We start from the raw sequence: 26,655 nt of genomic DNA, 5'->3' as shown, positions 1-26,655 counted from the left end.
CAGATTCCCCCGTTACTGGTCCCACTGGGGGTTGATGCGCGTCTCATTTTAGCATCTGCCCTTCTGCCCTGCCCCCAGGATTCCCAGCAGCTGCGGGAACTGTCTCCCAAGACTTCTTTAAAGCTTAGCTAAGTGGGTCAGGGAGCGGTTTCTTATCTGTAAAGTGAGACCAGCGGCACTACCCTTCCACAGCAGCTTCTTCTGAGGACTGGGAAGAAAAAAAAAAGTTACAAAGTCACAGGACCCTCAGGTCTGACCTACTAATATCCACACCTATTTAAAATCCCTGCAATGCAAAGCAGCATTTTGGAGGTGGAACAGAGAATTGCCAGTGAAATACAAAGTTAATTTCAAAACATGATTTAAGGCATTAACAGCAGCATTATTTTCACTATGTGGACAGCAAGTCAGAGATGTTTGACATTCACAAGTAGCAAAAAGTATCAAGCTGTTACGATCAAGAAAAGCAAAGCAGGTGGTAGGACTAGTCTCTGCAACTCGACATAGCAACCTTGCCACAGCCTGAACCCCCACCGGTAAGGGCACAGATTTCACTTTTTAAGAAGACTCAAATCCCTGGCATTCATCGGCATGTTTCAGTCCTTCCTGACGATTCCTTCAGGTCACCCTGACAGCATGTTGCAGATCTCACTGACAAAACGTCCAGTGCGCTGAAGTAGGAAGCAGAAGCACAAAGCACAGCCTGCACATAAAGGCAGGCTGCCTTCCTCCTCTCTCACCTGGAGCAACATGCTCCAGATTACACAGAGCTTAAATGCTTGTGGCTCCCCCGTTCTTCTATCTGCAACTGATGCTGATGCTTTCTATAAAACAGAGTATTCAGCACCTAGAAAATAAAAGCAGAACATGGCCCGCCACCCTCAAAACAATAGAAGTAGATTAAATAGAATTAAAGATGTTACATGTATTTCCCCAGACAATTCTACTGGGCCTGCGCAACTGGATGTTGTGCTTTTCTGTTCAAACCAGCTGCAGTAATTCCAGCTGCTTAAATACAGCTCTTCAGATTTCATAAGCGCCCACACTTTTACCAGACTAACACAGTGCACCTCACATACAGCAAGGTCAGTAAAGAGACACACAGACCCCATAGTCACTAAAAGGTTGAACAGTTTGTCAGATAGTGTGGTTGTCTGACTAAGAACATTTCCAGCTGCTGGAAACTATCGTCTTCGTTCACCTCCGGTTCCTGTCGCAGGCTCAAAGAGGGAGCATGGTCAGAGTTGGTTCTATGTTTGCTGAACAGATTCATCAGCATTCAGAATGGCAGCACCTCAACAGCCCCTCTGTTTTACAGAAATAATTTATTGCACCCTCTATTAGTACAAAAATCTACAAACCAGTTGTTTTTGTCCAGTTTCCCTTTTCCCCTCCAATAGAAAATACCAAAAGAGGAAAAATTCATGTAAAACGTAAGTCTATTACTGTGTGGGAAATGCAACGTAATTGTTATCAACCGGTATTTTCCCCACAACACACAGATAAAAGATGTGAGAAGCATGTCACAAAGCATCTCTTAATTATTATTATCCAACGGTGTCCCTAAACAAAATCACTAGTAGAATAGTTAGGACATTTTGGAGACAAAGTATTTTTTGGATGAGTTCTTGCCTATTTTTAGATGCTACTGGTAACCAAAGCAATCTTTCCTATGAACATTACTGTAAACTTATTTTAATCTCAGGACAAATTAGAAGTGAAACTCAAAAGCTTTTAATTTTTGCGGTAAGAATGAAAAAAATATAAATATGAATTTAAAAATGTACAAGTTAAAAGCACAGAATTTCCTCAGTGTATTCTGGATCGCTTGACTTTGCTCATTTCTCCCAGTGCTTTTCTTTTCTGGGATAATCCAGTTCCGAGTTCTGTGTTATTCTGAAGGTAAGACACAGCTTCCGGCAGGCAGTAAGACTCCATTGGGGGAGGTGGATCCTTCAATAGAGGAAGAAAAAAAAAAAAAAAAAAGTGGTTGAGCTCAAGTCTTTGTTTAGCTCAAGAAGCTAAAGTTGAGAAGAAAGAAACAGCTCATTGATTTTCTAAAATTCAAAATAACAAAATGAACATTGCACACCTATATTTTGAATGTTTTGCAAGCTCCCTACCCTTCCGCAGATCCCACTGCCAGCACTAGAACAAGTCACGTTATAGCAATTAAAGTGTGAGGCCACAGATCAAAATACTCAGCATCAGGCACTTGCAGCCACAATTGCTGGCAAAGGAGGCACGCGACCAGCACAGCAGCAGTCCCTTCCAGAGGCTTCAGGTGGCTGGGGTTGCCCCATCCGCCTGTTGGGCGGGCGAAGAGCATTCCCGAGACCCTCCGTGGGCGTGCACACCTGGATGAGGTAGTCAGCGATGTACTCCGGTTTCAGGCAGTTCACTCCTTGGGCCGCCGCCTCTGCTACGTTAACCCGGGCGTCATCTGGCTTCAGCTTACTGAAGTCAGCAAAGAGATGAGTCGCTTCTTTAAAGAGAGACACAGAATGACCAGAAAACACCTACAGATTAAAACATGACAGACAAGAACGAGTTTACTTTTGCATTTCCTCCACAAGACAAATACAGTTCGTGATCTATAATTAACTCATTCACTAGCAAACTAATGTGAAACAGAATACCATTTACAGCTGCATTCTGTACCATCATGTACATTTCAGGAAGGGTGATCCTTCTCATCAGAGAAGGGCACAGAAATTCCGACCTCAATTCCCACCAGCACCACTGACTTGTGTGACCTCAGACAAGTTGCCCTGCCTGATGATGACATAGCTTTTTCTTCCCACCCTTTGACCATGACTCAGCTCTCCTGTGTAAGTAATTTTGTTGGTTAAGACCTTTTACTCACATGGAAAATCCCCAGCACAGTTTAACAGGGAAAAAAAAAAAACCACCAACAAAACCACATACACGTATTTAATTATTTTTCAAAAAGCTACATACTTTTGCTCCTCCTGACTGAAGAAGGCGCCTGAATCCTGCTTCCTTGGTTTGGTCAACATTTAGGATCACTTTCCAGCCACTGAAAGCTCCCTAGATAAAAGATTCAATTTAGTCAAAAATACATTGGTATTAAAAAAGTACAAACACTTACTGGATCTATAAGTTGCCCCTTCCGTGAATATCCTCCAGATGAATACTTTTTATCACCTAGTGTCGTCTTTAAGTGTAAATGGCAGAATAAACCCCGCATAACGTACAAGTATTGGGCCAACATCATACAGACAAGGCAGCTTGCCACCAAGCCCTTTCACCTGCACAGAGAGATGGGCAACCTGATCTACGAAAAGACTCTTGGCTATTTTTTTTCCAGAACACCAGACACTCATCTACAGAACTGTATCTTAAGAAAGATAGTTGCTTGGAAACATTTCCCCCCCACCCCATGCACTACATTATCTACTTAGTTACAGTAACAGCACCTAGAGCCAACTGGTTGTCTCCTACAAGCACTCACTCTGGTTTCCAAGGAGGCAAGGGGTACAGAGGATTTGTTACGAGCATTCATTTAAAAAGGCTACTGTAAAATACGTGCAAATCAAGATTTATCCCGATGCAACTGAAACAGCAGCGGTATTTCCACTTTTCAATGAATACTCAACTGCAACACCTGATTTGAGAGAGAGGCTTTGGGGTACCCAATTCCCACTTTCAAAAATCTCACTGAAAAACTATGGAACTTGTACCGTAAAAATCACGGAAGGTGCTTTAGGAAAGGTGCAAACTTGTGCCATGTTTGAAGCACAACAGTGTGCTCACTGCTAGAGCCATAAAAATGCTGTCCAGAGAGCTGTATTCACCTATACTACACAGCACAGGATTTGTACCTGTTACTGCCAGTACAAATTGTGGTTTCCCAGTGACACCGAGTTAGGTTAGCACCCCCATCAGAGATCTGAAGTGTAAACATCACCTTCGTGGTCAAAGGACATTTACATACCTATGCAGCCACATTCCAGCTTTGCCAAAAATGAACAGTGGTTCAGGAGGAAATTAAGACTTCTAGTTTGCAAGCACTACATTTTTTTTAGGGTTTTTTTTTGTTTTTTTTTTTAAACAAAATTACTTAACTAGAATATATCCAGCTAAGCCATTTTGTTCTTAATAACAAGGCAGATTACCTTTCCCTGCCAGCTAAGTTTCTTGGTTGACAATCCCTGTCCTGTCCACCCACACTGTACAGCTTGCATGAGTATATGAATACCTCAACAGTACCAGTTTCTTGCCTCCCTTTATGAATTTTTTTCCTCCACCTCATGGCTGCGAGTGCTAGTTTCTTCTGGTTTACGTTGATTCCAGGCAAAACATTAAGTATGGAATTACTTCCCCACTCATAATCTTCTTCCTAGAAGAGTCATAAACTTGAATTACAATGCAGAGTCCTGCCAATGTTACCAGCAGAAAATTAAATAAAAAAACCCACACCAAGAACAAGTCCCAGCTACTCTAGCTTTATACATTGATTTTATCTGGCCAAAACAGCTCTAGTTAAAATTGGAAATATGGCTCTTAATTGCACATATGTATCTAAATCAACTCATCATTTCTGTCTACAATGTGACTTGATGTGACAAACAGATTCCTCTTGCAATGGAATTCAAGACCAGGGCAAAGCAACTCACTACTCTGGACACCATTGACTCTACATTTCTGCAGTGTCTTCCAAAACAATGAAAGCTGGGTTTGATGCATGAAGATACAAAACAGTTTACAGGCATTATTTTACAGTTAGCCCTGTCAATGTAAAAGAACTGCTAGACCCAGGAGAAGTGTGAAATAACAGTTAGGGAAGTGAGGAGTTTGAAGAGAGCGTTCAAAAATGTTTATGTACATGGTTACAGAGTTGGATCACTTAAAACTATTATGTCTATTTATTGAAAGGATCAGGACTTAAACCCTAGTGTAACAAGATTCACATAACTAGCTGATACCAGTAAGAATTTACCAAAAGGTACTCAAGCTTCAATTTTCAGAACTGTAAAAATATAGGTATTTTATTTGTCCTATACCAGGAGTTTGGTCCAGGACTAGTTTTCAGAGAAAAGTTTGCCAAAAATTTCTCAGACTTTGGATCCTCCAGAACTCGCAAGGCTGAGACACCCCAAACTGCTAATTGCTTTTGAGAAGTGAAATCCTTTCCCAGTAGTGCAAAATAAAAAGAAATATGAAAAGGTACAGCATACTAATTTCTCAATAATAATGTCACATGCCTGAACAAAGCAGCCAGCTCCTCTACATGCCTCCAGGTAGGAACGATGAAGCACCCACTTTCCAGCTGCCATCGAAGCCAAGAATTTTTCATTTCGAAGAGGATGTCCCACAACAATGTGCGTGCAACTTGGGTCAAAGCACTGTTTCTCAAGTACTATTCCACCTTGAATCAAGGAATGAATTTGACTCAAATTATTTAAGGGTCATGCTGTACCACAGAAAGGATCAACTCAAAGTTAGAATTATTTGAATTCAGTTACAAAAATACACTTAACTCAAATTTACACTGAAAGTTTTATCATTGAAGTGACAAGGGCTGAAGCTGGCAAGGAAGGGGAAGCAGTCAGGAAAGACTAGTTCTCCGATAAAAATAAAGTGCCAGTGTAACACAGACAGGAATGAGACACACACCAGAAGACAGCAGATCTCAACAGTAAAGAATGAGGTTGTTGTGGAGACAGATAGAAGACAAAACCATTGCTGTTTCATGGCAAAGCTGATTGCTCACATAATAATAATAAATTCAAAGAATCACTCACAAGCACACAAAGCCATAAATCTGAGACCTCAAATCTGACGAGTCATTAACAGAAGCCCTTTCTCTTCCCCAATGAGCCACAGATGACCAAACACATACAGACACATACTATTCTTTGCATTTCACAAATATCTGATACCTAATTCCTCAATCAGATGGCAGTAATCAAATCTTTCTGGAGGATTAAGAGAAGACAGCTGAAATTTACGGTGTTTTTCTGGTTCTTCATCAGCCTTCTCATCTTCTGTAACAGCCTGGAAATACAGTAACAGATTTTGAAAATAAGACAGAAACATTAGGTTGACAGCTGACTACTTCTCTGCCAAACATTCTGGGTTATTTTTATATTAAGTTTTCTTTTAGCCAGGAAAAGCAGAACCAAACCTGTCAATCACTTGACAAAAAGGTTGGATCTTATCAAATCAATGTTAGGCTCCTGCTTAACATCCTCTTGGTTCCCCCTTTCTTCAGGGCACAACTGAACCAACCTGTCATAAAAACGAATCCTTCATTCATATCCACTGAATGCTAAGTTGAACACATGAAGAAATCATCATCCATCTATCACACCGCCTCATTCATTCAGACTTTCTATAACTTTGAGGGCCTCTATGCATTTCCACCACAGCTTATTTACTAACATGACACATTATGCCTCTGAAGCCACATAGCTGCTGAAAGTTTGAGCATCAAGTGATACACTGCGGGCCAAAGAATAAGCTCACTTTCCTAGCCCCTTCCAAGTTCACTATAAAATAGCAGAACTTTAAACCAGGTTTTTGGCAGAAAAATAATTTTCTGTTTGACCTAAACATAAATTCCAGATATCGCCAAGGAAACAAAGGCCTAACCTTTTTTCCATCATCCTAACACAGTTGTAGGAGTTCCAAGCAATACACATAGTAACTCTCCACTCCAAAGTCTACCTCAGCTTTCCAGCAGGAACTAACAGGACAAAAAGCTTTATTTGTCTGAACAAACAAGCTTTATTTACTTGAGCAAACATTCATTTGTTCAAAAGCTTAAAAAAAGGGGAAGAAAACTAGAACTGCACAAAAAGCAATCCACTTCAGGATTTTAAATGCAGCTATTCACCTATTTTATAATTACCATCAAGTTCAAAACTTCTTAAACTGTCACCACATCTCTCAGAACACAAATCATCATAAATATTTCTTCATATGACAAACCTTTTCTTTGGGCTGTGGTGCCACAGGAGGGTTTGCCAGCGGGAAAGCAATGCTGGGGGCCTGCGGAGTGGGGATCAAGTGATCTTTAATCGGTGTTTCAGGATCTCTACATACAGGATTCTTTAGACCTTCAATCAAATCTCCATCCCCAGCCTCAGGAACAGCTGTGAAAGTAAGGCATTGTTGCATGACTTGTCTTTGACTGAATATAGTTATGGATAAAGTAAAAAATAAAATAAATTAAAAAAATGTAGCTATCCTAAAAGGATAAAACACAACTGCTGCTACAACACACATACAGTTAAATTTCACCGTTGCCTTTGATAAAGATACTCTTCCTTATACCACAAACCACCAACTGCAATTTCGCAGACTAATGTCCCTGGATGCCTTGCTTTGAAAAAGCCAAAAACCTCAAATAGCCTAATTTCTTTAGCTAAACTGCACTGATTCAGTTGAACCAAAAATCAATTGAATGCATTTAGCTAATTTTCTTCAACCTCTTCTAGGACAGGGTCAGTTTCCAGGAAGATTGTTGCTGCAAGCAGAAACTCTGTAAGTAGATTGATGGAAGGAGTTGTGGGCAAGAGGGAGGCAGCAGGGAGAGAGAAATAAAGGATTCCACTATCTCTCAGGAGGCAGGAATGTGAAGAACGCAATACAGATGGAAAAAGGTAAGTACATTGCTTCCTTAGTCCTAGCAGTAGACTAAAGACTTCAAAAAGGACAGGGAAAATAAATACAGTATCTTCACTGAATCCTAAGCATGTCCATGGGCAGCTCTGACATCTGTTTTTTGGGCTCATGGCTTTTCTTCCTGTATCTCCACTTTTCACCAACGAATGCTTCCACTACAATTAGAAAGATTTTGCTACTGGTATTCCCATTTGAATTCCACTACGTCTACCTGAATTGTTACCTGGAAACCAGTTGTGGTTCCGAAAAAAATTTGGAAGACTTCCTAAAGCTGATGCAGACTATTTTTAGACGAACACTGCGCCTTGGTGTTTGACCACAAATGCCAAATGAATAGGAAAGCTTATTTTTAAAAAACAGCAACACATAATGGAGCTCAAAGATGTAAACTTGTACTTTTTGGCATTCAAAAAATGCCAACAATGCTCACTTTTTTTTTTTTCAGTAGAATTCAAGTAATACTGTATTTTAAAAGTCCTAGAGATTAAATGGATGCTGTAGCAAAGAACGAGGATATTGTATTTCTAGTTTTACCTATAGCAGCAACCTCTGCATCAGCTAAAGATCCTTTGAAGGCAGATTCATCCATGTTCTTATTGGCGTTACTCTGACCGTGCTCAGTGTACTGGGAAGGACTATTAGGCCACTGGAAGTTGCTGACAAGTCTTGCTCTCTCCTCCCGCGCAGTAGGATCGTCCCAGATGATCTGCTCACTTTGGGATGGCTCTGTGTTTATATCTGCAAGTGCCTGACGGGATTGCCTAAGGAAAAAGGCAGAGATACCTTAAATATTCATTTGTTTTACAGAAGACTACCATACTAGAAGACAACGTGTTAATGATCACATCAACTGTAGCGTCCAAGAAAGCATATTAGAAAGCATAGTTGGGAAAGGGGAAAATTTCAGTACAAAAGCAACTCCCAGCAGCCTGGCTTCGTAAGCCTAAGTCTCAGCATGGCTGAAAACAGGCAACAAAAATATCAGCAGGAGATATTTTTAGTATGTGTCAATATTGATAAATTATTCTAAAAAATCAGTGTATGCTACTCTTTACTGAACCTATTACTTTGCAAATAAATACCACGCTAAAGGAATAATTCTGCAAGGTTTCCATTACTTTCTCACTGTAGCTCAATTGTTGGAGTTCAAATCCTATTCTATGCTTAGAGAGAAAAGAAAAAGAAAAGAGGAGAAACATTCACAGAGGTACTTTGCAGGAATACCTACTGCTTGTATATGACCTATGTACTGAAAAAATGCAGCATTGCTTTCTTAAAAATCTGTAAGAACACTAACCAATCTGAAGAGAAAGAAATCAGTTGGCACAATTCAAATCAAAACTAAAAAGCAATCATACTGTTTTGTGATTTTTTTGAAAAAAAAGATACCCGCTATGGATTAAGATAACATTCTGACTTTATCTAGCATGTCCAGTTAAAGATTCTGAATTGCAAGAGAAGCAACTTAAGTACACCAGTAGAGAAAGACAATACATCTGAAAACCCTGGAGACCTGTTAATGTTTCAATGAATGTCTGAGTATGCGCAGGAAGAACAAAATAATATACTTTGAAACACAAATCAATACCTTAGAGCTTCCAATGCCCTACTGCGGCCATTTCGCACAGACCGTGTGCTATCAGGAGTGGTTGGAAAACCATCAGAACTGTTCCTTGAAAGGGATCCTCTTTGCCCTTGTGGTTTTACTAACGATGTGGCAGACATGATCTCCTGCAGCTGCCTTTGGAAGTTCTCCCTCATTTCTAGTGCTTGCGTTAAAACTTAAGAGAAGGAACAAAACTCAAAGATCAAGACTGTTATATTGTAACAAGTGAAAAGTAAATGAAATGCCAGTCAACTTCCCCCTGCCACCCCCTCATCAGGACAAAGACAAGACATTAAGGAGAGGAAAAGATATGTGGGGGAAAAATATCTAGGGAAACTATGTATGTCCTGTGTCAGCTATTCCTAGACACAAGGAGAAATCTCCATTTGGCTCACTTCTGAATTTGCTCACATCAATCTAACTTATATCCACAATTCTCCAGTAACACATTTATTTACATAAAAAAAAAGATATACTCTAAACCAGAGATTTGTCATGTTGAAGATGAACATCAGTGTTTTAAAACAAAGAAATGCCGATTAAATAATTTCCAACAGATGATTATGATTTTCTTATGGGCTGTCAAAGTCTTTAAAATAGAGAGCAAAACTCTTTCCTCTCATCCAGCAGCATAAATATAGTACCTAAAGCTTCCAGATCTTAACATTGATCACCTGAAACTGCAGAAGGCTCATTTTGATAGTTTGGTGTTCCACAATTTTTTTGAAAACATTTACCTCCTTTGGCTTCACTTGTTACGATTTGTTCATCCCCTGCAGCAACCATTTCCTTTATTTGGTCAGTAGTTACATCATCTTCATCCACCGGAATAATCTAAAACACCAAAATTTTTTGGTTTTAACCCATGTTCAACACATGCATAAATTCTGATGATTATTCATCTTGCTTTAGAGTAAATCTAACCTTTCTGCCACTGAAATGACAGTAAAACAGTGAAGCACCAGTGACAACACCTATTCTGCACTGTAAATGTCTACTAAGGCAAGTTCACACTTTGGATCTTGTTACCTACAAGAGAAAGCAAAGACTGGACCCACATCATTTCAAATTCGGAAAGCACTTCTAATCCTGAAATGCCTGTGTTTCCCTATACTGCCCTAGAATGGAAATATTACATATGCAGAAAAAACTTAAGGAACATCTGCAACAGCTACTATTAATTACTAGCTAAACCTGATTCAGGGCATCACTGAATAAGCATCAACATTTTTTATTAATATGTTAATACAACAATTAAGTTAACTGAATCCAAATCACCTCATAGAGCATGAATTCTTATCACATGTTATACCTCATTTTCCTCTGCTGGTTTTCCAGTTGATGGAAGCTTACTGGAGGAAGAGAGCCTGACGTCTTGCACTGCACTGATGTCCAGGCTCATTTTGGGATTGTAAGTGTGAGGAAAGAGAGATTCAGGAAGCCGTTTATATTCTTGGGCACTCTGTAATAACACCAGTTAACATAAGAAAGATGAGAAACTGGTTGAGATAAAAGAGAAATTCCACATCTAAACATAGGAAAAGTACAATGAGAACACCACCAGAAGAAGTACTTTACAGAAGAGAAAAACGCAGCTCTCGTTCTGAGAAATGTGTAGCAGAAATGGTCGATAGAAGACAGTTTCTTTTCTCCTCATGGAGAACAAGGTAAGAATACATCAGTGAAAACTGATCGCACAATTTATAAATTCAAAGCAGGATGCAAAACATCAGTTCCTATATATATGCAGATTAAATGCAAGCAGAAAATCCACTGCCATAGAACTGTTTTTAAGCCTACATTTCCCTTCACTTTTAATAAGGGAACAAAGCAAACTTCGTACCTCTAAAAGCCAGTGCTCTGAAACAATATGTATACCGCATTCTTTAATGGATTTGTACTCCTTATTGTTGTCATTTTGTCCTCCCTTGTAGATGAAGTGTGTTACTGTTTCATCAAAGCACCATCTAGAAAAGAAAACAAAATACAACTTGAAGACACAATATTTCTAAAATACAGAAATTCTGCTGCTCAGAAATTGTCCTAGCCCTTGTTCATGTTAAAATATTGCTTTGCCTATGCCTAAATAAGCAACGAGCCCACTTTCTCCATCAAAAATGACAGCACTCAGTATCAGGACAGAATAACTTCATGTCTTTTGAAAGCATTCCTGAAGTAAACAAAACTAAATCTGATACAGAGGAGGCATTTCGCTTGAGTTTTTTTGGCTTGTTTTTATTTAAGTAGGTGGAGTTTCAAATCAGTTTCTGAAAAGACCCACCATGAGAGAGCTTTTTCTTTTGTTGACATATTGAGCTGCAAGTTAAATACTAATCCTGGAAGCTCAAAATAAAACAAAATGTGTGATTCTAACATTTAAAATGATAAAAAATAGTATTAGCTATCTAATGCAATTATCCTCATCATTTCTAAGCTACTACCAAACATAAGGGCAACTTCCTCGTCCACACTGTGAATGATAACACTTATAGAAGTCAGTAACAAAATATATAAATCAGATTTAGATGGAGCAGAATTCTGTATTAAATCATAAAATTTAGTTTGTGGTTTCTCTTCGTGGCATCCTATTTTTCCTAAGCTTTTCTAAACACACTAACTTAGCCATGCTTACAATCTGTAAAATAATTAGTTTTGAGCCAGGGAGAAACACACAAATTCAGATCAGATTCAAAATCTAAACTATAAAGCAAATTATAAACCACGCAAAAACTAAACATGTTTCATAGTTTTCTTCAAAAAAAGAAGAGAAAAAAATAATTTAAAAAATGTGCAGTTTGGGAAGACTTCAGGACAAACAGTCTTTCCAAGACAGACTTATCAAGAACACAGAGACTGCGGATGCGTTGGGGAAAGATGGCCTTATTTCACGTTAGAAGCAGATGGCCTTATTTTGCAATAGAAATTGTTTAAGATGGTGAAATCTAACGTTTAGCCATAGCAAAAGGTCACGCAGATAAAGCATATTAGAATGCGAAGAATCATATCAGTGCAGAAGCTTAGAAGCTCTTTTTAATCAGTTCATACCTGTAATCTGCCCCGAGAGAAGCTGCTACTGCATTCAGTTCACTTTGCTTCTTACTAAGTTTTTTACTAACATATATAACCACATCGGCAAGTGGCTTGGGCTCTTCTTCCTGTTCAAGCTGCAGGGATAAAAACAGGAGAGTCAGGTTTGTAAGGTTTCTGTATCAGTAACAAAAATACTTTAATATTTAGTGAAGCATACAGTAAAAAATGCAGTAACAACAAAACTAAGGTAAACACATTTTCTCTATTTTTGCTTCTCCCAGACTCCATGGTCAAAACCCAGCACTATTACCATTCCACGCACTAGGAATCCAAAGACAAAAGATTCACTCTCAGCAAGTCTGCCTGGAATATATTCTGCTCCTTCCATCACAGACTGAGCACTTCCTGAACACTGCAATCAGGGAATTATCAAACTTGATGCCACAGAAGTATTTCATTGTACTGGAGTGGAAAAAATAAGAATAAGGAGCTACAAAATAAGAAGTGACAACCTTCCCTTGCTGAAGGCTATTAGCTTTCTTGCCTCTCCTCTACAGTAAACAGTGTACTAAAACGGCAAGCAATACATAAAAGCTCCCTTTCCTCCTACATCTTTTTCTGTTTTCTCTCACTAGGGTGGATTAGACTGAAGAGGCAAGATGACTACAAGAAATGATGACATAATGTGTCTTTATAAGGGAATAAGCAACTGATCACACCTTGTGCCTCCCAGAAAGCAGAAAAGCAGTACGTTACAGAGGAAGATAGGAAAAGACAACACATGCACTAAAGAACTCCTAACTTTAGTCCACGACAAAATATTTAATCTTGCTCATCTGGAGCCTGGGAATTTCTTAAGTGTGATGAAATCCTCTCATCCCAATACTACAAAGACTAAATTGGTACATATTTATATGCCATGTTACTTAGCAACTGCTTAATATTCAAGATAGTAGTACAGACAGTAGAAAAAGGTTTTAAAATTCTTTGCCTCCCAGAAGGAAACTCTTCTATCTTACCTTCCTTTAACTGTCATTGACGAATGCATAATCATATGGATTTCTACTCAAATAGCACAATTCACAAACTCCTTTGTAACTTAAATCAAGAAAGATATGGCATTTTCGTAATTAAGCCTATGCTCCAGAAACTTAGAATCAGAATTTCCTACCACTTCTGGATGTGCAGTGGTCAACTGAGGGCTGGCAGTAAGAGCTACTGTATGCCTTGTGCTGTTTGCCAGTGCCAATTTCAAATTTCTGCCGATGACTTCAGAGAGAGGTGTGCTCAGTTTCCTGTTTTTTTGATCAGGACCTCCTGGAGTTTCCAAAGCTGCCAGAGCATCCTACAAAAAAAAGAAGCAATGGACTGACTTTCATGAACACATTACAAAATTCTCACTCAAGTGCAAGTTTCACAAATATAGTTTGCAGTAAGATTTCAAACAAAACTAGGATGGTGTACTACTAGCTAGGAAGTGCAACTGTAGTACCATTGCACAAAAGCAGTACAAGACAATCCCAATCTTAAAGTCTTAATAAGCAAAAAAGGAAGAACAGGTTATTAATCTCTCTTTTCACTGACATCAATGAAAACTGCCTTCAATGGAAAAGCGAGTAGCCAACTCCAGACAATTACTTTAATTTACTAATACCTGCCCCTACATGTTGCATGAGTATGTGATTCTATCTGCACCTTTAAAACACCAAATTTCCTCCTGCCCTTTTTTGAAAAAGAGAAATTTTTGATATAGAACATCTTGCTTTCGAAAATTTATCAGTCTGGTAAACTACTGGATTTCAAAAAGCAGAGTATAAATTGAATCACAGAATCGTCTGGGTTGGAAGGGACCTTAAAGCTCATCTCCACCGCCCTCCCGTGGGCAGGAACAGCTTCTGCTAGACCAGGTTGCTCAAAGCCCCATCCAGCCTGGCCTTGAACACTTCCAGGGATGGGGCATCCACAGCTTCTCTGGGCAACCTGTTCCAGTGTCTCACCACCCTCAGAATAGAGAATTTCTTCCTAATATCTAATCTAATCTACCCTCTTTCAGTTTAAAAATATTATCCCTTGTCCTATCACTACAATCCCTGATAAAGAGTCCTTCCCCATCTTTCTTGTAGATCCCCTTTAGGTACTGTAAGGCCGCTATAAGGTCTCGCTGGAGCCTTCTCTTCACGAAGCAGAACTAACTAAAAAGAACAATAGATTCTTCTGGTTTTGTAATACGTGTTTGTTCTATTGCAGGCAGAGGGGTTAAAAAACACAACAAGAAAACCAACCCACAAATAACCCCCCCAAAAACCCAACAAACTTTGCAGGAATTCAGTGCATTCATCTTTCAGATAAGGCCTCAAAAATGAAAAATAAACCTCAAACCTTCTAAAGCACACTTGAGTCATTCCAGAGCTATTCCAGCACAGATACTTCATAAGTGTCAGTAGTTTCTTTGTTCTAAGACTAGTTTTTCTAGCCTCTTGTGGCCTTCAGAATGAGACAATGAACCCAAAACGCCAATGCATTTTTCAACTTGCAATAACAGTTTTGAAATTGCTATACAGCTATTACATTAAAACATCTCATTAAAGTAGCATTTCATCGAAAAAACAAGCAAACACTTGTTTCTATCTGGAGCAATTATAAACCTTCTCGTTACATTTCTCAGCCTTAAGTGTAAAGAACACAGACTGTGTACTGTGTGAGGCGCAGAACACATGAGCATGTGATGCAATAAGCATAAAGGAGCTTTGTTAAAGACATTACAGCATTTACTAGTCAATAAATTTAGTCCACAGGTCATTAGCTAGAAATATATATATCAACAAACAGAGCCAGTTTTCCTGGGTTTATTCAAAAAAGAAAGTCTGCATGTTAACAGTATACGAAAGGGTAAGCACGGGTTTCTGTACTGTATTTAAGTTTATGCTCATCTTTAACCCTAATGGCTCTACAGACAAAAATTTGCAAAGATGATCACCTTTACATCAAAAGAAGGCTTGAATAACTTGTCTTTGGAAAGAAATTTTGATGGTGTATCAAGATGTAAAGATGGCTCTTTTTGTGGCAGCCCCCCTTGCACAAGAGGAGTTGTCTTCGTCCCAATATGATGAGAGATTACAGCTTGGAAAGCTTTACTCTGGAACCTGTTGATATCAAGAGGAGTCACAGCTGGCTTTTTTCCAGCTTCAAGGAGATAAGTAGGTTGCTCTGAATCAGGAGATTTAACAGTTGGTGGTGTCTTGCTAAGCTGAGTAATGCAACTCTCCCCATCTTTAAAAGACAGAAGGAAAATATAAACAAGCAATACGATTTTTCTTTTGAATACAGATCTCACATACACCTTTATTTGAACAACAACTAAAAGTTCATCTGACCTTCCTTTTCCCCCCAAAAAAATTCACATCCCCCCCCAATAAATGCTGTACAGTGACGATTATATTTTAAAAGCCAGTATCTTGTGTCTCTTCCAGTTAACTACTTAGTTTGAATTACACTGGTACTGAGCTTGACCCTAAGAGTCTGAAAAAGAGCTAGCAACGCCTGGCCTGCTCACACTGTTTGCAGTTCCACACAGATCCGTATAGCTCACATATGTGGTACAACAGCTATTAAAATACAAATCCAAGAAAAAGAATGTAATACACAACAAACCCTTCGCTTTCAACATTAAAGGTAACTCCTCCCTGGCTCCTTACTTTCCACGCAACATAAAGTTTCTTTTGTATTCATAACTGAATCACACCTCTTCAGGTCACTACGTACACTTCCAGTCCCTTACAGTTTTGGATCAACAGGATCAAGATTTAGACAGCAATAAGCCCTTATCCATCATAATCCCCTATCATTATCCATCATAAGCCCCTATCCATCATAAACGCTTCTAGATAAGCATGACTCATCATCTTTACAGCTCAAAAATATTAGTACAAGAATTGCTTTTACATTTCACTGCTTATTTTCCCTGCGCACCCACTTCTTTTCCTTAAAAATATAATATACAGATAAGACACGCCTATGCCAACAACATACCTTTTGTCCTCTGACTTAGTGACCCATATAATTAATTCACAATGGTACTGGTAAAACAGGTTTGCTAACATTCAGTATTAAATCACTGTTGTCTGCATCTTAATATAGAAGAAATACCGCCAAATAGAAGGTGTGAAATAACTGGAAAAGGAGGAGAAGCATCAGAAGATGAAGTAGGCATAGAGGACTGAGCAGAGGGGAATCACATCATTGCAGATCAACAAGTATGAAAGTTCTAAGCTGGATCTCACATCAATTCTCATGCAACCTACAGAGCAGCATATGTCAGAAAGGACAATGCTGAGACACTGAGCTTGATTCCCAAATGACTGATAACCACAAGACTCCACTAGCTCCAAGAGACTTACAGCAAACACACAGTTTCACTTCTATAAACACAACTCAATACCAGAAGAAAAACAAAAAATTAAAAAAATACCCTCTATCTCTAATACTTCGAAGGTATTAGGGGAAAAAAAAATTCATCATACCTGCCTTCCTCAGTGTGAACAAACAATATAATCACACAGTCATATTCCCTAACTTACTAATAACCAACCTCCAGCCTCTGCATTTTCAACCAAGAACTTGCTTTCATCTGCTCTCTTTCCTGTCCTTGCAGACTGCAAAAGCCAAGCAACAGTGACTGCAGGCAAATTCCACTTCTTCGCAGCTTCATACTTGGAACCATCCGGTTCTCTCACCACCAGATGAGTACTGGCAAACATTCCCTTTTTTGCATTGGCTTTCCGCACAAAGAATTCTTGGACTCTAAAATTAGATTAATAAAACATTCATTTAGTCATTAAAAAAAATAATTAATCTGGGGCACGTTTAAACTATTACAAAATGCATTCAAGCAACAGAAAATGAACCAGTAGAATTATCTAAGGCCATCCACTTTGCACTTGACAGCCTAACCTACATGAAAAAAAATAATAATTAAACAGCAATGTTTTGCTTCTATCAGTATTGAAAACATTAACATTTCTCATACTCCAGACTTTGTCACATATCCCATTTCCAAATCATACACGAGGCCTAATGTTCTTCTGCAAGATTAATGGGACAGGCAGGATTCCTTTCTGGAAGCAACAAGCGTTATTTCAAAATCCACAATAGTTTTCTTTATATTAGTTTTTCTTTTATCATCAAGGACCCAATTTTCCAAGAAGACAACAGGACTGAGAACTCACCAGCAAAAAATTTAGTTCAAACAGACTACAAATGATACTCTAAGCTATACAATTTTGCCACCTCATGACTAAATATGTTTTTCTTAATGTTTTTCAAAGATCCTGATGAATTAGAAGCAAATAATTCACCATTGCAGCTCCTAAGAAATGGTGCACTATCACTGGTTATAAGGCTGAACCAGACAGTACTGAAAAAGAGGAACAATGGTCCACTCCTGGACAACTGAAGGACAACTCGGAAAACCTCACATCTGAAAAACTAGGTTTTTTGAGCAAAAATTTACTGAGACTCAGTCATTGTATGAGAGTGAGTGTATTCTGGTAGAAATTAGGCTGTGTGAATGTGAGTAAATTTCTCTAAAGGAAAGGAAAATAAAATAATTATATAATAATGTCTCATTGCTTCCGCATTAAGTTTTATAAATGAACAGAATCCAGAAGAGCTTTAATTCTAATAAAAAAGAAATGAAATGCATAAATGGATTTCATCACACTGCCTGCATAAGAACAAGAAGAAATGGTGACAGGAGACATACCTGGCTCCTAGTAGTCCTGCCAGATAAACCAGGGAGTCTCTCTCTGCACCAGTGAACTGGCTAAAAGAAAGAACACAGTCTTCCAGAGGGGTAACTCCTTCCATTACTGGGACTGGTGTGAAAAGCGGATTGGACTGTGGATTTAATAGGAGCTGCTGCTCCACACATGTTATCTAAAAAAAAGATGAAAGAGATAAAAATCTAAATCAAGCCAAATAGCAACAAAGTCAGCAATATTTCAGCAACTGTGCAATAGCATTTATGGATTCAACAACAAGCAATCCTGCTTCCATTATTACATGAGACAAATTATTTCCCATTGAATAAGACATATTCTTTTCTAGATAATTTTAATTTTGTCAGGTTTGACACACTGAGGCATTATTCAGAACCTTTCAGTTACTACTCTTCCAACTCTGAAGGCTCCCTTAAAGTAGTTTGCTCTTCTGCTACAACTAAAAAAGCTATAAAAAGCATGAGACAAGTAAACACAAAGATATCAAACGAAATCAGTATTAGTCAACTAGCTCCTTCTACAATTCATTATTTAGAGAAAATGCTGTCAGACTCTCATATAAGAAGCCTTTGAGTCATGACAACAAAGTCTTATTTAACAAGCACGTAGAAAATTAAGCGAAACAGATAAAAGACAACTTACAGACGCACAGGCTTTAAAGCCCATTTAGTACATTTCAAATTAAACGAGGCTAATCTTTCAGTACCTTACTCACATTTAAGCCACCGATATCCCTGCAGTCTGACAAGACATATTTCTAATATAGATACCTGTTTACTCACGAAACTGAAAGTCTAACTCCCTTACCAGCCATGTATTTGTGACAACATCACCAACAGTCGGCTTCACTGTGCACCCCAGTAAAGGTACCACAGCATAATCTGCAATGGTTCTGCTTTGCAGTGGCAGAATTTTCCCAGCATTCTCCACTATAATATCTGTAATGCAGGACTCGTCCTCTTCACTAAAACCCAAAAGAAGAAATCTCTTTTTGACAAATAAGCCTCCTTCAGACAGTGCAGAAGACTCTCGTAAAGAACCATTACAGATGGAAGATTGATTCTCTCCTTGAACAGTCAAGTGAGTAACATCACTGATGGTTACGGATGTTAGTTTTTCAACTTCATCTGAAAGGAAAAAAAAAACCCACCAAAAAATAACCAACAACAGCAATTGCCTGACAAGAACATCAAAGACAACTCAAAACAGTTTCATGAAGAAATTACAGTATTCTGCTGTTTTCAGCCAGGTTTTAATTAAGAACTGCTCTATAAGGCCTGTTTAAATTTGATTTCTAAAACACAATATAGAAGTTAACATGCAAGATGTGGCTAGCTTTTTAATAAGCAAATGCCACAAAGCTCAAATGCTAATTATGAGCAATTAAACTTTCTGTGGTATGCTGAGCCTAGAACATACCTAATGTAGAATCATTATTTATATATTGAGAGAGGAAGTCATCGTCAGCAGCCTTCTGGTGCTTTATAACATTCACAGCTTCTTTCTTCAAGAGACTGTTATTTTTGGGAAGAATTGACTTCATTCCAGGTTGTTCCAAAATTGGGTTCTCTGGCAGCTGGTAGTTTAGAGGGATATATTGCTCCACTGGACGCAGATAACCTTTGCTAAATGACTCCAGCAACCATTTTGCTGTCACGACATGAGGCCTATAAAATAAAGCGTTATACAAATACGTTACAGAAGGTTCCCGAACTGTGATTCTTCCATCCCACTCTGCAAATAGTAGTATATACACACACCTGAACTCTGCAACTCCAACACTACGCAAACTTTGGGCACTTTACAAGCCTGAAGATTTTGTTTAGTTCTTTCAGTCTCAGAATAGAGAATTTCATACTTATTTTCTATAATGTAAATTATATCTGCCACTGCTGCCAAATCCTTCCTCCTCAATATATTAACAAATGCAAGTTAACACCTCTTTTCACCAAGAAGAATACTTGTTTTCCTATTCACTGAAGTGACTCATGGCTACTCAAAGAACTACAGTATTCAAGAGCACATGAGGATGTACTTATGAATACTGGCTGTAAGTCTTCTAATTTAAGTCAAGAACTATTTAGGATCTCCAAATCAATACTTGTTTTCCTGTTTACAAGGTGGTAGGAGAAAGAAAACAAGGCAGAAGTAGACCTTAAGCAATACAGTTATCACAACCTGTGAGCTGTCTTGTTCAAAAAGTGTTGCAGCTCATCATTATTTTCCCCCAAAATGACATGGGTAACATCTTCATTAAGTTGATTAAATCGAACACCACCGCCGCAATTAATAAGCCTTCTCATCTTGTCCAACTTCCTGCCACTGAAGCCACACAGATAGATCTAGAAAAAGAGCAGAACAACATAAAAAAGGCTTAAAAAAGAAAAAAGTAAAAAAGAAGAAAAAAACCAAAGTAGGATATTTTGGTATAATTTGTTCTGACTGATGTAGAACCTGTGTTCTAGTGGTGCAGAGCTAGTGGTGCAGCTTCTGAGAAGCAGCAAAAACTTAAGTATTTATAACTGGATTAATTTATCTTTGCAAATTAATCTAGCAAAACATCAATATTTACTAATGGAATGAACCCCCAGCCAAAGTCATACAGCCAAAACCAACCCCACCCAAAACCACACACCAATTCCAGAACCTATAGTACTTAAATATATGTCTATAAATATGTAATTTTATATTTATACTACATATTTAATACAATTATACACATACACACATATATACATAGACGCACAAGCACATTACAGCATGTGGACACAAAATAAATTTGGCATTTGCTACTGACCATGAAACAATTTACTCAAGCAGCAATTGCCAGTGCTTCCTGTTGCAAGCAGGCAACCAACCTGGTTGCTTCCAGAGGGTTAAGACCAAACATTTCAAAGTATACATTGTTAAACCTACCCGACACCCATCTAACAAATCTTCAGGTGCTCGAAAAGAACTTATATCCAAGTTTTCCAGCTCATCAGGAAGAGGATCCAGTCTGCTGCTCATAGCAGAACTACACGCTGTTTCATTAACACCACTCAAATTGATATTGGAAATGTGGCTGACATCCGAAAGGGTATGATCTTTAAATAAAATTAAAATGAAAACAGATGCATTAGTTTTGGCCCATCTCTCTCCGCTGCTTCACTAAACAAAATACAAAACTGACACATATGATTTTGTTGTGCTAGAAGGAAATGTAAAGTCTGAAGAATAAAAAATACTAGGTAAATATAACCTAGGTTAAATACCTAAGCTGAATTCCCAGTACTCTGTTGGTAGTTAGTGCAGTTGGGTTACAGTGCTCCTATTCCGTCATTTCCTGAAGTAGTAGTCAGTAACAGGCATTCGGAAAGACACATTTAAAGCTGGCTGTGTCTTTCATGCTACAATGTTTGTTTACAAAATGCTTTTAACTTTCCTTCTTTTAATAGCATAGAGTAAACAAAAATAAATATATGAAGAAAAAATAATTTAAAAAAAAATAAATCAGTATTTGTTTTCCCCTGCTGTAAGATTAAATTCATAACAGACACTTGTTTTAAACTACAAATGCATGAACAGTCACACTTTTTCAGGACTTAGACATACACACTACTGATTCTTATACAGACAATCATACGCCTAATTCAAGTTTACTTTTTAAACAATTATTCACATGTTTTAAATCTGCACATTAGAATATTCAACGTGCGTAAGAGTGATCTGTTGCCTTTTAAGCATAAGTAGAATCAGAACCCAAACCGTCAAACCACCACAGCAAAAGCAAGTAGCACCCTACGAATTTGAAACAGTTCTTCCTCCTTACTACAAATGTTTCTTACCTTAACGTATTTTAAAAGGTCTTACTTACTATCAGGGTTGTTGGCATGATTTGTAGGTGTTGACGTAGTGGGTGTATTACTCAGTTTTGATGCAGCCTCTATTTTATATATTGTCTCATCCTGACAGAAGCCTTTCTCAATGCTGTCAGAAAACCACTGCACAGACACACAGTGCACATTCCATTTTTTGGCACATTCATACTTCTGACCTTTCAAATGTAAACAAAATAAAAATCACAAGTCACCGAAAGACTAATGCTAAACAGTGATCGCAGAAAGATGGCTGGACATTAAGAAAATTTAAGAATTCAAATAACTGATTTCAACGTGCAAGTCATGTTATCCTGAACTCTTCTGACAGGCTACTTATTTAGTCTCTAAATACAGTTAGAGCAAAAAATCTCATTGATGGCTAGCTCATGGGTACATTATGAAGAGTATGACAGGGCACTAAAGCAAAAAAAAAAAAAAAAAAGGCTTTAAAGTTTTCAGGCACAGGGGGGAAAAAAAGAAGTCTAAAAAGTCCCAGGATATTTCCCCACAGGGAAAGGCAGGGAAACTGGGCACTAGAGGAAAGAAAGGAAGCCTTCATTTTTTCGTAGTAGGGAGTTCAGAAGGCACAAAGAATAGACCAGTTAAAAAACATTAGCACACAACCCAATTTCAATCAGAATATAAATTAAATCCTATCCAGGTCTCCCAAAAAAACTTATGTTTTCTTTATTCTTCTATTCCCTCTAGGATTCTCCCTTTTTCTTCTCTTAAATACCATCTGGGTCTCTGTGATTTTTTCAACTTTTGCTCTTTCTCATGCCTTTAGAGCAAAGTAAGGGTGCCCTCTGTTAGTCTTCCCATAAACAGTGATTCCCTAAACGAAAGCAGTAGCAGTAACAATGAAGCAGGCACAGAGACAGTTCAAACTCTTATGCTTATGCATATTTACACTATTTCAACTCAAGAAGTGAAAATAATATTCACTCTATAAGTTCTACCTTTTGGCTCTTGAACTATGAGGTGAGTACATTCATTCATCTTGAGCTGCCCTGTATACTGCCCACCATGCTCAGCAGTGAGGCGCTGGACTTCTTTCCTGTCTGAACTACTTAAGCCAGTAACGCAAATTGTACAGCCAAGGAACACAGGACAAGCGTAGTCTTCCACGTTAACATCAGTGTATCTCATTATGCTAAAGGAACAAAAGAGAAAAAAAAAAATAAATAATTTTTTTCTTCAAGTAAAATTAAGCAGAAAAAGAAAGTCGTCTGTATCACCATAAGAATTACCAGTCCCCAAAACAAAATCAGTTTTGTTTTGTTTCTTTTTATACCTTTGCTGAGACTTATCCCACAGTGTCTTAACCCAAGAGGGAAGCAAAATAGGTATTTTCAGAGAAGCAGCTACTAAGTATTTCTTGCTGCCAACTTCTCCAGCTATAAGATGAGTTACTGACATATTAAGGTCTCTGTACACACGTCCACCCATCATCTCCACGTATTTATGAACTTCTTCCTGGGTGGGGGAAAAAAATTTATAGGAAATCATCAAGAAACAAGAAAGAACCCATGTCGCGCTCACGTTCACCTTAAAAAACAAAACCATGGATTTCAATTGTCCATGGTTTCTCCTAAAAAACTTCAAAAATACAAATTGGATATATATGGAAGCCACAAAAACATCAAATACAATTTCCATTTTATTTGCATTTATGATAAGCTGAACATAATATGCATCCTTAATAAAAAAGCTACAACCATACTCTATGAGTAAAATTTTACAGATAATTGGTATTGTAGGTAGCATAAATTAGAAAGTGAAGTCAGAATAAAAAAAAAGTAAACTTCTAAGATAAATTTAAACCATAGCTGACTGGATATTAAGTTTTTACCATGTAGTTTTGAGTAACCAGAAACAAAGAAGGTTGTCTGTAGCTATGTGTTCCATCTAATCAGTTAATAAAAAAATCCCTAAAACATACATTTACTCCCATATTAATATAGCTGAAATCTTATGTATGTATATGCTTATATAATATATACATGTGCATGCATAGATACACTACATACACATTTACATACTACGTATAAGACTCCCTCTTTCTCCATACAACTCTTTACGTAAACTATACATAGTCTATAGAAGAACTAGATATATCTAAACACAGGCACAGTTAGACTGCTGCCTTAACGATAAGCCACCTGAAGCAAACATCAACGATAATCAGCTAAACAATCCATTATGTACAATGCATTACCCTAACATCTTTTTCAAGGCTGGTACAGGATACTGTTACATCGGCCATGGTCATATTGTACACAGGATACTCAGCTCTTGGGACACATCGCTGGGACTGCATGCAGTACAGGACTACCTGTGGTCCAACAATTCTACAACCAAGCTGCAATAAAATAAAACAAAAAACCCAAATAAAATTAGCAGATGGTACACTGGTATAAGGAAGACTTTCCCTGTCCCTGAATCCTGAGGAAGGCAGGGCTTCTGTCCCTCTGTCCATCTGTCCCCCTCCTCTAGCACCTCCAGGTAGCTGACAGTTTTGTTTTTACTTTCAGCTGTGGATTTTCAGTACAACCCTTGCAGGTTTTCTGGCCTCAGTAAAAGCAGCAGATGCTACAGCTAACATGCCAGAGAATTACACAGAAAGCCTGTCTTTGTCTGCTGGACAATTCCTTGCAGGTCAAACAAAATCATGTTACTCAGGAAGCAAAAAAGTGTGAAAGCCAGCTTTGCAACTCCATCAGAATCATAACTGATCATACTATTTATTTTTCCACCTGCTTCAAAATAATCCTTATGCTTTACTAGTCATCTTCTTCCCTAAATACAGGATGCAGTGAAGTTAAAGATTTTTTTTATGGAAACTTCATACTACTATATTCAGTGCTAAAAGAGAGAACATACAGAGTGTAAGTATGGACATGAGCACTTCAAGAAAAGAATATAGCTAGAAGTATGTTGATGGGTAGCATACTTTTTTGAGATGATTGAAAACAACGCCTCTGAAAGGATCACAAACGTAAAGTGATTTATCATTTTCTTTTACGTTGAGTGCTGTTTCTTCTTCAAGGATCTGGAGATGTTCTTCCGACTGAAATTCTTTTATAGACTGCAGGTAAACAATGCAGAAAACAACATTTATTTAACAAATAACAAACAGTTATCCTGTGGAAACTACACAAGTACAGCTACTGGAAACAGCTAATAACAAAGCTACCATGCAAGAGTACAATGGCAGATGAACGGGCTAAAATACCTCATGGTTGTCCTCCTCATTCCCCCAAGTCTTCACAATACTCAGACTTAAACGTTCATCATAAAAACTTTCATGACCTGATCCCGCCACACAGTGCCTTTAGTTCCCACTAACTTCTCAAGGTGGAAAGCAATCCACAGTGTCCTTCCTAAAGTTTGGTTAGTGCTTAGATGAGTGACCACCATCCAGACCTTCCCAGCTACATGTCACTTCAGTAAACGTCAATAGGTTTTGCAATTATAATTATTTCTTGTTCAAGAATCAATTTATTCAATAAAGTTGTTCTTGTTCAACAGACTTCATTAAACACTAAACACCTCTATTAGAGAAATAGCTTTATTTCCAGATGTATACATATAAGCTACATCTAAGTCAACCACAGAAATCATTTAATAATTCCCCACGCTCCCTGAGAAAGGTGATCAGACCTACTTACCTCAAGAGCTTTAAAAAAATACTCCGAGTTCCCAGAAGACTTTATGAATTTCACAAAAAACGGCTCCTTACTACCTTTCATCCTTTAACTGAGAAGCAAAACACAGTCAGCACCGGAACCGCGCCGTGACGGGGCGCACCGCCCACCCCCAGGGGCTGGGGAACCCCCCTCGTCCCTGTCCCTGTCCCCGCCGGCCCACGGGCCTGCCCCACACCACCCAACCTCGGCCCCGACCTCTGCCGGAGAGGGGCGGGAGAGGCCAGGCCCACCCTTCCCCCCAGGCCCCCCTCCTCACGCCGGGGCCCTGCTGCCACCTCAGGGCTCCCGCGCACGCACCGGATACTCGACGCCGGCGGCTGAACCCCGCCACGCTGCCGCCACCCCGACCCCTGCGGTCACCCCAGCCCCAATCCCAATCCCGACCCCGACCCCTCACCCGGCGCCCAGCGCCTCCACAGCGGGCGGGAAAGCGGCGCCGCTCGCACTGCGCAGGCGCAAGGGGAGGGCGACCTCCAGCGGGCGGGGGCGAGGCCTGAGAGAGCGAGGAAGGGCGCACGCGCCGCCAGAGGCGCGGGCTGTCGCGTGCCGCCCGTTGGAGGCGCTGCTAGGCCGGGGCGGGGGGGTGGCCTGTGGTGAGTAACAGGCCGGAGTGTCCGGCCTCCTCCTCCTCGAGCCGCCGCCTCCTCCTCATCCCGCTGGTGTATCCCCGCGGCACCTGGTTGCGTGTCAGTGGGGTCCCCTCAGCTTTAGGCGCCTACCCTGGCAGTGGTGGGCCAGTGCCGGCCGGGGTTGAAGACAGCAGCGTGCCCAAGCCGGCCTTAGTGAGCGGTAAGCTGGAGGAGGTTGCTCTGCGCTCCGGGAATTGTTGCCGCCGTAGAAAGCAGCAAAAAAGGCTGTTTCCCTAGTCCCGGCATCCCCTCAAGCAGCTGGCACCTACTCTCCAAAAAACCCTGAAGTCCATTAAGGGGGCTTACTTGGAATCGGCTTGGGGTATTTGGTGCTGCCAGCTTCTGCTGGGGGGTGATAACGGGGAGTATCACAGCTGACAGGGTCTGGGA

General features: G+C 39.2%; 1 protein-coding gene across 5 annotated transcripts; it reads right to left on the bottom strand.

Annotated features, from left to right (window-relative positions):
- Window positions 1-146: 146 nt before the first annotated feature.
- On the bottom strand, window positions 147-26,096 carry TOPBP1 (DNA topoisomerase II binding protein 1). Of its 5 annotated transcripts, XM_054189649.1 has the most exons (28): window positions 26,034-26,096; window positions 25,598-25,685; window positions 24,880-25,014; window positions 24,145-24,288; window positions 23,221-23,402; window positions 22,886-23,079; window positions 21,923-22,102; window positions 20,983-21,152; window positions 20,245-20,408; window positions 19,486-19,733; window positions 18,874-19,193; window positions 18,051-18,223; window positions 16,878-17,089; window positions 15,267-15,559; window positions 13,461-13,634; window positions 12,305-12,423; window positions 11,103-11,226; window positions 10,572-10,721; window positions 9,997-10,093; window positions 9,242-9,434; window positions 8,188-8,414; window positions 6,958-7,121; window positions 5,907-6,021; window positions 5,229-5,392; window positions 4,223-4,363; window positions 2,962-3,051; window positions 2,358-2,519; window positions 148-1,953 (listed from the first exon to the last, which is right to left on the bottom strand). In XM_054189649.1, the coding sequence occupies exons 2-28, from the start codon at window positions 25,676-25,678 to the stop codon at window positions 1,810-1,812; spliced, it is 4,560 nt and encodes a 1,519-aa protein (XP_054045624.1). In that variant the 5' UTR covers window positions 25,679-25,685; window positions 26,034-26,096; the 3' UTR covers window positions 148-1,809. The 5 variants fall into 5 exon arrangements, 4 of the variants coding, with proteins under 4 accessions (XP_054045621.1, XP_054045622.1, XP_054045624.1 ...); XM_054189646.1 differs by lacking the exon at window positions 4,223-4,363 and having other exon boundaries at window positions 147-1,953; window positions 2,962-3,047; window positions 5,225-5,392; XM_054189647.1 differs by lacking the exons at window positions 4,223-4,363; window positions 26,034-26,096 and adding an exon at window positions 25,934-25,975 and having other exon boundaries at window positions 147-1,953; window positions 2,962-3,047; window positions 5,225-5,392.
- Between the last annotated feature and the right edge of the window lie 559 nt (window positions 26,097-26,655).

This window comes from Rissa tridactyla, chromosome 2, assembly GCF_028500815.1.
Source record: "Rissa tridactyla isolate bRisTri1 chromosome 2, bRisTri1.patW.cur.20221130, whole genome shotgun sequence".
Classification (NCBI taxonomy): domain Eukaryota; kingdom Metazoa; phylum Chordata; class Aves; order Charadriiformes; family Laridae; genus Rissa; species Rissa tridactyla.
Note: the sequence above shows the minus strand (reverse complement) of the source record. Positions and strands in the feature narration are given on the sequence as shown.

Excerpts from the sequence above, each read along its gene's own strand:
- TOPBP1 (XM_054189649.1), bottom strand. The coding sequence starts at position 25,678 with ATGAAAGGTAGTAAGGAGCCGTTTTTTGTGAAATTCATAAAGTCTTCT. Across the intron at positions 24,289-24,879 it reads TTTTCAATCATCTCAAAAAA|CTTGGTTGTAGAATTGTTGG; the intron begins GTATGCTACCCA and ends ATTTTATTGCAG. Across the intron at positions 10,094-10,571 it reads AACCAGCAGAGGAAAATGAG|ATTATTCCGGTGGATGAAGA; the intron begins GTATAACATGTG and ends TTGGTGTTTTAG.